The 15130-nt window shown below is 43.1% G+C and overlaps 1 protein-coding gene across 1 annotated transcript; it reads left to right on the forward strand.

The window, feature by feature from the left end:
• Positions 1 to 7281: 7281 nt before the first annotated feature.
• Positions 7282 to 13374, forward strand: LOC306978277 (neoverrucotoxin subunit alpha-like; the record flags this gene model as incomplete). The annotated part of the gene is made up of 3 exons (XM_079576800.1): positions 7282 to 7392; positions 11739 to 11850; positions 11912 to 13374. 3 exons carry the CDS (start codon positions 7282 to 7284, stop codon positions 13372 to 13374), a joined length of 1686 nt encoding a protein of 561 aa, XP_079432926.1.
• Between the last annotated feature and the right edge of the window lie 1756 nt (positions 13375 to 15130).

The raw sequence follows: 15130 nt of genomic DNA on the forward strand, positions 1-15130 counted from the left end.
CTGGTAGAGACCGGAGCAGAGTCTGGCAGAGACCGGAGCAGAGTCTGGTAGAGACCGGAGCAGAGTCTTGTAGAGACCGGAGCAGAGTCTGGCAGAGACCGGAGCAGAGTCTGGTAGTGACAGTAGAGCAGAGACGTGTTGGAGCTGGTTCAGGGGGTGGAGTCTGTGACTTGGGGGTGGAGTCTGTGCCTTGGGGGTGGAGTCTGTGGTTCAGGGGATGGAGTCTGTGCCTTGGGGGTGGAGTCTGTTGCTCAGGGGGCGGAGCCTGTGGGGGTGGGACTTTCCAAAGAAACTGACAGTTACAGATGAGCCTGTTTCTCAATCCTGTCACTTCCTCGATCAGAGACTCCATATTTGGACCTGAAGTCAAAGTGCTCCCTCACTGTCACCCCTCCCTGACTGTGACCCCCCCCTGACTGTGACCCCCTCCCTGACTGTGACCCCCCCCCTGACTGTGACCCCTCCCTCACTGTGACCCCTCCCTCACTGTGACCCCTCCCTCACTGTGACCCCTCCCTCACTGTGATCCCTCTGGTCTGGGGTTAAACCCACTGAACTCTTTATTATTGTATTAACTGTAATGATCAGCAAATTAACTTCTAATAAAAATGTCAGAGTGAAGCGAAGGGAGAGAAAATGCAGTAAATACCGAGAGCTGGTGGAATGTTCTGCACATGTGCAGCGCCTTAACCCCTCAGGCACACTCTGTACTGACACGAGTTCGGCCTCTGTGTTTTCGTCCTGAAGAGGAACAAACGCATTTATCCATTTGTCTGTGTTTCTACATATAAAATAAAGGTAAAACTCTACTTTTCAAGAGGTTTTTGGACAGTTCTTTCTCCTGGAAACAGAAAAGGTCAAATCTTCCCAATAATTGTTTTATTATTTCAATAAATACATAAATACATAAATACATAAATAAATACATAAATACATAAATACATAAATACATAAATAAATACATACATAAATACATAAATAAATACATAAATTCATGAATAAATACATACATACATAAATACATAAATACATAAATACATAAATAAATACATAAATAAATAAATAAATAAATAAATAAATACATAAATAAATACATAAATAAATAAATAAATAAATAAATACATAAATAAATAAATAAATACATAAATACATAAATAAATAAATAAATAAATAAATAAATAAATAAATAAATAAATAAATACATAAATAAATAAATACATAAATTCATGAATAAATACATACATACATAAATACATAAATACATAAATAAATAAATAAATAAATAAATAAATAAATAAATAAATAAATAAATACATACATAAATACATAAATAAATACATAAATTCATGAATAAATACATAAATAAATACATAAATTCATGAATAAATACATACATAAATAAATACATAAATACATAAATAAATACATAAATAAATAAATACATAAATAAATACATACATAAATACATAAATAAATAAATAAATACATAAATTCATGAATAAATACATAAATAAATAAATACATAAATTCATGAATAAATACATACATACATACAGAAATACATAAATAAATACATAAATAAATAAATACATAAATAAATACATAAATACATAAATAAATATATAAATAAATACATAAATACATAAATAAATACATAAATACATAAATACATAAATACATAAATAAATACATAAATAAATAAATACATAAATAAATACATAAATACATACATAAATACATAAATAAATACATAAATAAATACATAAATAAATAAATACATAAATACATAAATAAATACATAAATACATAAATACATAAATACATACATACATAAATAAATAAATACATAAATACATACATAATAAATAAATAAATAAATACATAATATTACACAAATACTTATATTATTCATTTATTGGAAACATTTTCTCTATTATATGCGGCCCACGACCCAAAATGAGTTTGACACCCCTGCTCTACAGCCTGAGTCCTGGTGACTTGTTGCTGATCCAGTTTGTTGCTAAAACATGTCAGCACTTGCACAACTATAAAGGTTTGATGCTTATCTGTCAAAGCAGCAAACGTTAACGGAAGAAATTCCAAACCCTTTCAGTAAATGCGACTCTACTTGTTCTGTCACGAGAAACAAACGCAGCAGCCGTAAATCAAAGAGCTTTTCACTTGACAAACAGGCAGCTCTGTTCTAACCCAGGTCAGGATGCAGGTGACAGGAACGATAGTGCTACGGCCTGGACTCAGCTTCAGCAGCAAATAAATACATACATAAAATAAATACATCAATAAATAAATATATCAATAAATAAATACTTACATAAATACATACATACATCAATAAATACATCAATACATCAATAAATACATCAATAAATAAATACATACATAAATACATAAATACATACATACATACATAAATACATACATAAATAAATACATACATAAATAAATACATACATAAATATATACATACATAAATACATAAATAATTACATGCATACACACATACATAAATACATAAATAAATACATCAATAAATAAATATATCAATAAATAAATACTTACATAAATACATCAATACATCAATAAATACATCAATACATCAATAAATAAATACATCAATAAATAAATACATAAATACATACATACATAAATACATACATACATAAATACATACATACATAAATACATACATACATAAATACATACATAAATAAATACATACATAAATATATACATACATAAATACATAAATAAATAAATACATACATAAATACATAAATAATTACATGCATACACACATACATAAATACATAAATAAATACATGTATACATAAATACATAAATAAATAAATACATAAATATATACATACACACATACATAAATAAATAAATACATACATAAATACATACATAAATACATAAATAAATATATACATACATAAATACATAAATAATTACATGCATACACACATACATAAATACATAAATAAATATATACATACATAAATACATAAATAAATACATGTATACATAAATACATAAATAAATAAATACATACATACATACATAAATACATGTATACATAAATACATAAAGAAATACATGCATACACACATACATAAATACATACATAAATACATACATACATAAATACATAAATGAATACACACATACATAAATACATAAATACATAAATACATACATTAATTAATAAATAAATATATAAATTAATACATAAATTAATACATACATAAATAAATAAATGAATAAATAAATACGGCTCAAACATGTTGATTCTCTACAGCCCTGAGTCCTGGTGACTTGTTAATCCAGTTTGTTGCTAGAACATGTCAGCACTTGCACAACTTTAATCTGTCAAAGCAGGAAACGTTTTTTTCTGTGACTCTCATTCACAACGTTCTCCTGAGTTTCTGTCCTAAACCCCGATATCGGCCTTAGGTTCGCAACTCAAACCTTTTATAAATAATAGGCACATGTGACTGAATAGTTGTGCTCGATGAACGAGTTATTTTCTGAACCCGTTTTAGTTCAGCGAGGCGTTCTGGGAAGAGAACAATCAAAAGCCTCTTTTTCAAAGTCCGGCATGTTTCCAGCTGAAACTGTTTTGTTACATCCATGAAGCAGCTGTTTACGATGTGTGATGTTAGACACGTCTGAGCTGAACTGGAAAATGACGTCTCAACTGATTGAAGCAGTTCATTCTTTTGGTTCATTTGGTCATTTATGACGGGTGAAAAAGCTGTTGAAATACAGCATGATTCTTAACTTAACTCCCACCTGAACCGAGCACATTTTCTCCAGCTTTACCCCAATCCAAACTTTGTGTAAACATACATAAATAAATAAATAATTAAATAAATAAATACATAAAATAAATAAATAAATACATAAATAAAATAAATACATAAATGAATAAATAAATAAATAAATACATAAATAAATACATACATACATACATACATAAATACATAAATAAATACATATATACATAAATACATATATACATAAATACATAAATACATAAATACATAAATAAATACACTGCTCACAAAAACTTAGGGCACACTCAAAAAACACAATGTAACTCCAAGTCAGTCAAATTTCTGGGATATCAGACTGTCCAGTTAGGAAGCCACACTTATTGTGAATCAGTTTCACTTGGTGTTGTGGAAATTAAACAGACACAGGTGGAAATGAGAGGCAATTAGCAAGATCACTCCAAAAGAGGAACCACAGACCATTTCCCTGTCTTCATCCTTTTGGAACACTTTTGCATTTGTCCAGTGTTCTCACCACTAGAGGCATCATGAGGAGCATCTACAACCCACAGAAGCTGCTCAGGGAGTGATGCTCATCCAAAATGGCACGTCCAGTCGTGCTGTGGCAAGAAGGTTTGCTGTGTCTCCCAGCGCAGTGTCCAGAGCATGGAGGAGATACCAGGAGACAGGCCAGTACACCAGGAGACCTGGGGGGGGGGGGGCGACCGAGGTCAACAACCCAGCAGCAGGACCGCTATCTGCTCATTTGTGCACGGAGAAACAGGAGAAGCACTGCCCGAGCCCTATATGACCTCCAGAGGGCCACAAATGTGCATGTTGGTCCTCAAACGGTCAGAAACCGACTCCATGAGGGCGGTATGAGGGGGGTATGAGGGTGGTATGAGGGGGGTGTGAGGGGGGTATGAGGGGGGTGTGAGGGGGGTATGAGGGGGGTGTGAGGGGGTATGAGGGGGGTATGAGGGGGGTATGAGGGGGGTATGAGGGTGGTATGAGGGGGGTATGAGGGGGGTATGAGGGGGGTGTGAGGGGGGTGTGAGGGGGGTATGAGGGGGGTATGAGGGTGGTATGAGGGTGGTGTGAGGGGGGTGTGAGGGGGGTGTGAGGGGGGTATGAGGGTGGTGTGAGGGGGGTGTGAGGGGGGTATGAGGGGGGTATGAGGGGGGTATGAGGGTGGTATGAGGGGGGTGTGAGGGGGGTATGAGGGGGGTGTGAGGGGGGTATGAGGGTGGTATGAGGGGGGTATGAGGGTGGTATGAGGGGGGTGTGAGGGGGGTATGAGGGGGGTATGAGGGTGGTATGAGGGTGGTATGAGGGTGGTATGAGGGGGGTATGAGGGTGGTATGAGGGGGGTGTGAGGGGGGTATGAGGGTGGTATGAGGGGGGTATGAGGGTGGTATGAGGGGGGTATGAGGGTGGTATGAGGGGGGTGTGAGGGGGGTATGAGGGGGGTATGAGGGTGGTATGAGGGGGGTGTGAGGGGGGTATGAGGGTGGTATGAGGGGGGTGTGAGGGGGGTATGAGGGGGGTATGAGGGTGGTATGAGGGGGGTATGAGGGTGGTATGAGGGGGGTATGAGGGTGGTATGAGGGGGGTATGAGGGGGGTATGAGGGTGGTATGAGGGGGGTATGAGGGTGGTATGAGGGGGGTGTGAGGGGGGTATGAGGGGGGTATGAGGGTGGTATGAGGGGGGTATGAGGGTGGTATGAGGGTGGTATGAGGGTGGTATGAGGGGGGTATGAGGGTGGTATGAGGGGGGTGTGAGGGGGGTATGAGGGGGGTATGAGGGTGGTATGAGGGGGGTATGAGGGTGGTATGAGGGGGGTGTGAGGGGGGTATGAGGGGGGTATGAGGGTGGTATGAGGGGGGTATGAGGGGGGTATGAGGGTGGTATGAGGGGGGTGTGAGGGGGGTGTGAGGGGGGGGGGTATGAGGGGGGTATGAGGGTGGTATGAGGGGGGTATGAGGGTGGTATGAGGGGGAGGTATGAGGGGGGTATGAGGGTGGTATGAGGGGGAGGTATGAGGGGGGTATGAGGGCGTTGGGCCGGTGCTTACTGCCCAACACCGTGCAGCCCGATTGGCATTTGCCCGAGAACACAGCGATTGGCAGATTGGCCAATGGTGCCCTGTGCTCTTCACGGATGAGAGCAGGTTCACCCTGAGCACATGTGACAGACGCCCTGGAGAACGTTCTGCTGCTGCAACATCATCCAGCATGACCGGTTTGGTGGTGGGTCAGTGATGGTCTGGGGAGGCATTTCATTGGAGGGCCGCACAGCCCTCCATGTGCGAGCCAGAGGTTCCCTGACTGGCATTGGGGACCGGGATGAGATCCTCAGACCTATTGTAAGACCATATGCTGGTGCTGTGGGCCCTGGGTTCCTTCTGATGCCTGATAATGCCAGGCCACATGTGGCAAGAGTGTGTCAGCAGTTCCTGCATGATGAAGGTATTGATGTTCTGGACTGGCCGGCCCGTTCCCCAGACTTAAATCCAATCGAGCACATCTGTGACATCATGTCTCGGTCCATCCATCAACGCCACGTGGCACCACAGACTGTCCAGGAGCTGACTGATGCTCTAATCCAGGTCTGGGAGGAGATCCCTCAGGAGGACATCCGTGGTCTCATCAGGAGCATGCCCAGGCGTTGTAGGGAGTGCATTCAGGCACGTGGAGGCCACACACACGACTGAGGATGATACAGACTCGTTTGGAGGAATTTCTACAGACTTTGGATCAACCAGTGACCTGATCTGTCACTTTGATTTTGACTATAATTTTGGATCCAGACCTCCAGGGGCTGAGAATTTGATTTCCATTTATCATTCTTATGTTATTTTGTTGCCCTACACTATGAATAAAGATTTTCATCCGAAAAATCGAATTGATTGACATTTAGGATGTGTTTTTTGAGTGTGCCCTAAGTTTTTGTGAGCAGTGTATATAAATAAATACATACATAAATACATGAATAAAGGACTTGCCTAGAGTGCTGTCCAAAGATCTAGAAGAGGATCTTTTGTGTGAGAACGTGTCCTACAGACATGCCATTTTTTTTTCCATCAATAAGAGCATTGGTAGAAAATGTAATTCTGCAACAATAATCTCTCTGGTGGAAAGTTTCCTTTGGTTTGAATGTTTGAAGCTGAAGTCGTCGACCTACATTTTATGCTTCACCTTTTAAACGAGGAGGTATCCAGGCAAGACTCACAGCTAAGCCACACATGCCTCTGTTCTTCTGACTAATGGAGCATTATTTAATTCATAAACTTAGGCTTTGTCTCTTCTGTCTCGGACGACAAACACTGGAGCTCCCCAGGGCTGTGTGCTTTCCCCCTGGCTCTTCTCCTGTACACAAACTGCTGCACCTCCACTCCCCAGGACGACACCTCCCTCATCGGGCTCATCTCGGACGGTGATGAGTCATGAGGAGAGCTGAACGCCCAGAAGACAGTGGAGGTGATGGTGGACTTCAGGAAAGACACAGACTCTCCCTACCCCATCTCCATCGTGGACTCCTTCACCATCACCCAGGACCTCCAATTAGAGCCGACCATCAGCTCCCTCAAGAAGGCCCAGCAGAGGATGTTCTTGTTGTGGAAGCTGAGGAAACCTACAGGAACAGGCCACTGATTTTACAGACTGAGATATGTTCTTCACGCTAAAGAGTCCATCCTCTCCTCGTGTCCTCACAGTCTCATAGTTTAAAGTTTTTATACTTTATTATTTAACTAAGTTACGTGTTATGTTTTATGTTTCTTGTTGCACGATCGGCCTGTTCAAAACCACAGCAATAAAAACAAATTCTGATTCTGTGACTTGTCCCAAAGTTTCATTAAGGAATCGATCCTGAGCCACAGACGAAGAACATGAAGCACGAGGCGTGTCCACCTCCATCTGCCAGGAGGAGGAGGAGGAGGAGCTTCTCCAGTCTTATAAGAGACAGCAGCTTCGCCCCAGAGCACCACAGAGCAGCCCAGAGCAGCCCAGAGCACCACAGCGCAGCCCAGAGGACCACAGAGCACCACAGAGCACCACAGCGCACCACAGAGCACCACAGAGCAGCCCAGAGCAGCCCAGAGCACCACAGCGCAGCCCAGAGCACCACAGAGCACCACAGAGCACCACAGCGCACCACAGAGCACCACAGAGGACCACAGAGCACCACAGAGGACCACAGAGGACCACAGAGGACCACAGAGGACGATCATGGTGAGCAGCACTTAAACACGATGGGCACGGCAGAAACAGGGATAAAGCTGAACAGTGGGTTCTTGGTGCTGAGTTACTTCACTGACTTATTAAATGCACCTGAGACTTTTCTCATTAAAGCTTTATTTTTATGTCTTACTGTTTGAAGCTTTTTACTGTTGTTTTCCGCCTTCGTTCTCTTTTAAACATGTTAAAAAGCTTCACCTGGGGCGGGGCTGCAAATAAACCCCTGGTGAGACGCCTCACGCCCAGAACATCAGCCACAGCCCCCCCCAGAACATCAGCCACAGCCCCCCCCCCCCAAAGAAACAAAAGTCCTTCAGTCATGGACCAGCCCATTTTCATTCATAATTAAGTCTTAAATATCAGCAGGTTATTTTAGGGAGACACTGCAGGAAAAACTCTTTTTTAAGTTTAAAATATCCCATCACAGTAACATGTTTAACCTCTTAACTCCCGCCTGAACCGAGAGGAGCTTTTTCCTAATGTCAGATTTTTTCCCCATAATTTTTTGGGGGTATTCAACTCATTTTTGCAACTTTTTCGTCACATTTTTTGTTAATTTTTTGTCACTTTTTTGTCACATTTTTGTCACATTTCCATCAATGTTTTCGTCTCAGTTTGTTGCTTTTTCACAGCTTTTTTCCAGAAGCTTTTGGATTGGGGTAAAGCCAAACTGGGGAAAATGTGCTCGGTTCAGGTGGGAGTTAAGGGGTGAAATATAAATATAATATTGCACTGATTTAATTTCAAGGCTCCTCTAAAAATGCATTTCTCTCACACTGGGGTGACAATATTTCCACTTCAGCTTCGCTCCTACAGACTTTAAACTTCACAGACTTTAAACTTCACAGACTTTAAACTTCACAGACTTAGACTGAACTATATTTTAAAGTTTTTTAATATCTAAGTAAAACAAGGCAACATTTCAATTTGTACAGATTTTTCCACAAAAAGCTTCATTTAAAACTAAAAGATCTAAAATCTAAAGTCTTTGTAACTAATATGTCACAAAAATAAATCATTTTGTTGCTGAAAAGATGTGAAATTTTGGGAATTTTTATGTGAAAACAAAAAAAATGCAATATATTATTTTTTCTCATATTTATGTCTCTGAAGCAAAAGAAAAATGATCCCTTTAAGTCAGAACCTCAGGGAGAACCGGACCCTCTGCTTCACGTCGCCTAGCTCCTTAGTGCTAGTCTGGCTCTTTACTGCTAGCCTGGCTCCTTAGTGCTAGCCTGGCTCTTTACTGCTAGCCTGGCTCTTTACTGCTAGCCTGGCTCTTTACTGCTAGCCTAGCTCCTTAGTGCTAGCCTGGCTCTTTACTGCTAGCCTAGCTCCTTATTGCTAGCCTGGCTCCTTACTGCTAGCCTAGCTCCTTACTGCTAGCCTGGCTCCTTACTGCTAGCCTTGCTCCTTAGTGCTAGCCTGGCTCCTTACTGCTAGCCTAGCTCCTTACTGCTAGCCTAGCTCCTTATTGCTAGCCTGGCTCCTTACTGCTAGCCTTGCTCCTTACTGCTAGCCTGGCTCCTTACTGCTCGCCTGGCTCCTTACTGCTAGCCTAGCTCCTTACTGCTAGCCTAGCTCCTTATTGCTAGCCTGGCTCCTTACTGCTAGCCTGGCTCCTTATTGCTAGCCTAGCTCCTTATTGCTAGCCTAGCTCATTCTTGCTAGCCTAGCTCATTCTTGCTAGCCTAGCTCCTTATTGCTAGCCTAGCTCCTTATTGCTAGCCTAGCTCCTTATTGCTAGCCTAGCTCCTTATTGCTAGCCTGGCTCCTTCTTGCTAGCCTGGCTCCTTATTGCTAGCCTGGCTCCTTATTGCTAGCCTGGCTCCTTATTGCTAGCCTGGCTCCTTATTGCTAGCCTGGCTCCTTACTGCTAGCCTAGCTCCTTCTTGCTAGCCTGGCTCCTTATTGCTAGCCTGGCTCCTTACTGCTAGCTGCTAGCCTGGCTCCTTACTGCTAGCCTGGCTCCTTACTGCTAGCCTAGCTCATTCTTGCTAGCCTTGCTCCTTCTTGCTAGCCTAGCTCCTTCTTGCTAGCCTGGCTCCTTCTTGCTAGCCTGGCTCCTTCTTGCTAGCCTGGCTCCTTCTTGCTAGCCTGGCTCCTTCTTGCTAGCCTGGCTCCTTCTTGCTAGCCTAGCTCCTTCTTGCTAGCCTGGCTCCTTCTTGCTAGCCTGGCTCCTTCTTGCTAGTCTGGCTCCTTCTTGCTAGCCTGGCTCCTTCTTGCTAGCCTGGCTCCTTCTTGCTAGCCTGGCTCCTTCTTGCTAGCCTGGCTCCTTCTTGCTAGCCTGGCTCCTTATTGCTAGCCTGGCTCCTTATTGCTAGCCTGGCTCCTTATTGCTAGCCTGGTTCCTTATTGCTAGCCTGGCTCCTTATTGCTAGCCTGGCTCCTTATTGCTAGCCTGGCTCCTTATTGCTAGCCTGGCTCATTATTGCTAGCCTGGCTCATTCTTGCTAGCCTAGCTCATTCTTGCCAGCCTAGCTCCTTCTTGCCAGCCTGGCTCCTTATTGCTAGCCTAGCTCCTTATTGCTAGCCTGGCTCCTTATTGCTAGCCTGGCTCCTTATTGCTAGCCTAGCTCATTCTTGCTAGCCTAGCTCATTCTTGCCAGCCTAGCTCCTTCTTGCTAGCCTAGCTCCTTCTTGCTAGCCTAGCTCCTTCTTGCTAGCCTAGCTCCTTCTTGCTAGCCTGGCTCCTTCTTGCTAGCCTAGCTCCTTCTTGCTAGCCTGGCTCCTTATTGCTAGCCTGGCTCCTTATTGCTAGCCTAGCTCCTTATTGCTAGCCTGGCTCCTTATTGCTAGCCTGGCTCCTTATTGCTAGCCTAGCTCCTTCTTGCTAGCCTGGCTCCTTCTTGCTAGCCTGGCTCCTTCTTGCTAGCCTGGCTCCTTCTTGCTAGCCTGGCTCCTTCTTGCTAGCCTGGCTCCTTCTTGCTAGCCTGGCTCCTTCTTGCTAGCCTGGCTCCTTATTGCTAGCCTGGCTCCTTATTGCTAGCCTGGCTCCTTATTGCTAGCCTGGCCCCTTATTGCTAGCCTGGCTCCTTATTGCTAGCCTGGCTCCTTCTTGCTAGCCTGGCTCCTTATTGCTAGCCTAGCTCATTCTTGCTAGCCTAGCTCCTTATTGCTAGCCTAGCTCCTTATTGCTAGCCTAGCTCCTTATTGCTAGCCTGGCTCCTTATTGCTAGCCTAGCTCATTCTTGCTAGCCTAGCTCCTTATTGCTAGCCTAGCTCCTTATTGCTAGCCTGGCTCCTTATTGCTAGCCTGGCTCCTTATTGCTAGCCTGGCTCCTTATTGCTAGCCTGGCTCCTTATTGCTAGCCTAGCTCCTTATTGCTAGCCTGGCTCCTTCTTGCTAGCCTGGCTCCTTATTGCTAGCCTGGCTCCTTCTTGCTAGCCCGGCTCCTGAGCTGACGGTGGAGGGCGGTGCTGGTGAATCTGGGTGAGTTGAAAGTCGGACTCTCGTTAGCTTCACGAGCGATTCCCCGGCTTCTCTTCAGGACGAGGACAGAGACAGTGTCTCCAACACTGACATGAAAGACCTGAGTTAAAGCACGAGCTCCATTAGCAGCGGTGATTTGTTTTTCAGAGGTCCTCTATCAGAACATAATGACCTGAGAACTGTTCCCTGTCCACCTGCAGCGCCTCCTTCACTCTAATAAAGTCGTTTGTCACGTTCGTCTCGTTTCTGATCTGCTGTTTTCTTACAGTGGAAGGAAACGTCTCAGAAGATCCAGAACATCCAGATGATCGTTGGAGGCCTCGGCCGACCCTTCAGTCTGGGCATGTTGTATAATGCACCAAAGGACGAGCTGGTCCCAGGTCAGTTTCCCGTCACTAATCCTCCGTGTGAAGAATGTTTAACTGAGTGTTTGTGTTGTAGGACTGTCGGTGTTGGACTCTCAGACCTTACAGAGCCTGACTGTGCTCCAGCCCCAGAGGAGCAGTCACTTTGACGTCAGTGCGTCAGACGCCACTAAAGACAGCTCCTTTAACCTGAACGTGGACGCGTCTCTGAAGCTCAGCTTCATGAGTGGCCTGATCGAAGTGGGAGGGTCGGCCAACTACCTGAACAACAAAAAGGAGTCTAAGAACCAGTGCAGAGTGACCCTGCAGTACCAGGCCAGCACTCACTTTGAGCAGCTGTCGCTCACGGCAGAAGTGTGTGAGAAGATAAAGAGCAGTGAGATCATTGAGAAGGGCCTGGCCACACATGTGGTCACAGGGATAGAGTACGGAGCCAACGCTTTCTTTGTGTTCGACAGTCAGAAGGTCGAGGCCAGTGACGTTCAGACGGTCAAAGGAAAAATGGAGGTAACCATCAAAAAGATTCCTTCAGTAGAGATAGCTGGACAGGCGAAGGTAGAGCTCACAGAAGAAGAAAAAAAACTTATTAAAACTTTCTCTGTTAAGTTTTTTGGAGATTTTCTTCTTGAGCAAAATCCTGCCTCATTTGAGGCAGCTGTGCAGACCTATGTGGATCTGCCGAAGCTGCTGATGGGAGCAGAAGGTAAAGCACCAGTGAACACTGTTCCTCTGAAGGTCTGGCTGCTTCCAGTGGAGGTCTTTACCCTAAAGCCTGCTCTGGTGACTAAAGGCATCAGTGTGGGCTTAGTGCTCGAGGCTGAGGACACTCTGGAGGAGCTGGACAGCATCACCATGAGGTGTAATGACTGTCTGTCTGTCAGTGCAGTGGGGAAGTTCCCTCAGCTTCAGCAGCCGCTGCACAAGTTCCACAAACTGTGTCAGTATTACAGTGCAGAGCTGCAGAGGCAGATGGCAGAGCTATGTCCTGCCATTCGAGAGGGGACAGTCCCAGAGAGCGTCCTCAGAGGACTCTTTGAGGACAGACACAAGTCCCCGTTCAGTCAGGACAAACTCACCCAGTGGCTGCAGGACAAGGAGAGGGAGGTCAATGTGGTCCAGTCCATCTTAGACATAATGAATACACTCCCAGTGAAGTCCACTCAGTCTGAGGTGGATAAGTTTGTGTTGGCTCCAGGAGATAAAAAGCGCTGGGGCTTTGTCTTCACTTCTCTGGAGACCACAGACGCTCAGCTGGAGGAGATGAGTCAGTACCTGAAAGCTCTGAAGACAGGGAAGCCTTATGAGTCACTGGAACGAGTGTCAGCAGCAGCTCTCTGGTTCTACAACGATGATGTGTTGAAACGTCTGAGGGCAGAAGCAGTGCATTATAACAGTGTCAGTGCAGATAACGCCATTTTTGTCACGGCAATAAACAACAAAGAGTTCACTGGTTTTGCCACTTACATATACCAAAACGGGGTCCTGGTGAATCAATGGCAGCGAAAAACCGACCAGACTCCAGAACCTGTCACTGAGTAAAGGTTCTAATCAGATGATCCTTTAGTTCTGACCTGCTCTCAGAACCTTGGACCTGATTCTTTCCACGTTTTTTCTTTTTTTCAAAAGTTTGATTTATTCATTTTTGGCTCTGTTACGTTTTATGATTTTAAAATGTGCATATTTAGAAAGAAAGCTTTAGTTTTGGGTTCATCGATTATAATTCGTGTCTGAAATGTGAACTGTTCTTTCTGCACTGATGTAATAAAAGGTTTTCCCCATTTTCAGAGTCTTTATTTCCAGACTTTACAGCCGACAGTTATAAAGTCGAGAAAAGTATCACAAAAACACGGTTCCTCGTCTTTCACTGATCTTGACACATTGTTTTTCGGTGCAGCTTCAGAAACAGTGTGAAATAAAGCGGTAAATAAACCTCACCATTTAAGGAGACACTTTTATCAATACGTTTGTAGACACCGTCATCCCACATTTATCAGAAATACATTTCTATTACGTCTGTGTAACTCTTGTGATTAACTTTGTAAATGCTTCATAAGCCTTAATAGAAATATGACCTAATTACTGCTACCATTATGTAGCCTGTATAAAGTGAACCACTAAGCTCAATACAAGTACCCAGGAATCTAGGTTCTAAAGGAGGAATGAAGGTGAAATAAAAATAGAACACTGTTTTTAATAAAGATGAACAAAGCCGACATTTATTTTCCATTTCCACAAGTTCCAGAAGTTTCTTTTGTTTACGCCTAACCAGCCCCCACAGTCCTTCGATCTTTGATCCAATTCAAAAAACTCAAAAATACCCAAGAGGGCTCAAATGTCCATAAAAACAAAAAGAATGCTCAGAGCTCTGATCTACCACTACCCGGGTAGTGTGACCTTTTGTGCACAATATCTCAGCTTAACGGTGAACGATGGGACCCAGGTCCACCAAGGATGTTAGAACGTCCAGAACGTCCTCGACTGAGGATCCAGCAACTCCAGTCCAGGCTCACATCGAATGGTCCGACTCGAATCGGGTCAATCGAAAACCTGCGTGGCAGGGAAATATTCATCACTATTCAGTACATGACAAAACATTCATTTCTGGTTTTACATCATTCACATTCAAAGTGAACAGTATAGTAAACTCAGGTTTTCACACAGTGCGCAGTGTTTACATGTGGCATTAAAACATGACAGTGTAACAACACTTTTTCATTAAATCTCTAAATAGTTTCTGATTCGTACATGTACATACTCTCCAGTTGGTTTTTATGTTGTTTGTTCACTATCGTCTTGAAAATACATAAATTCAACAGTTCTATCTTGACACTCAAAAAATAAATTCACAATGCACATAGCTAGCAGAACGTGTCACTCAGCGGAGAGAAGATAAAAACAAAACAGGACAAATCCTCTCCAGCACATCTGGTAATTAGCTTTCCTCTATAAACCCTAAATACATGTGTAACCCGTTCATAAGTAATAACGGTATAATTACACAAAATTGTCCTTTTGTTCACTTGAATTTTGTCCATACCTGGCATTTGATACACTGTGCAGACTTGGTCCTCCAGCCACTTCTTCTATGTTTTTGTTTCTTCTTCGTTGACTTTTGAGATGCCCCTCGTATATATTCGAGGTTTGACCCCTGCCTCTTGCCTTTGCAAATCTGATATTGGGAAGAGTTTGGGCTGGATCTCGTTAGCGGCACTGGCTGATTGTATTTTTGTATATATTTTCACCAGAGTAAACGGAGACAACACAACGCAGACGTCCACCGGTCACACTTGGTTAC

This window comes from Gobius niger (genome assembly GCF_951799975.1).
Source record: "Gobius niger genome assembly, chromosome: 19".
NCBI lineage: Eukaryota > Metazoa > Chordata > Actinopteri > Gobiiformes > Gobiidae > Gobius > Gobius niger.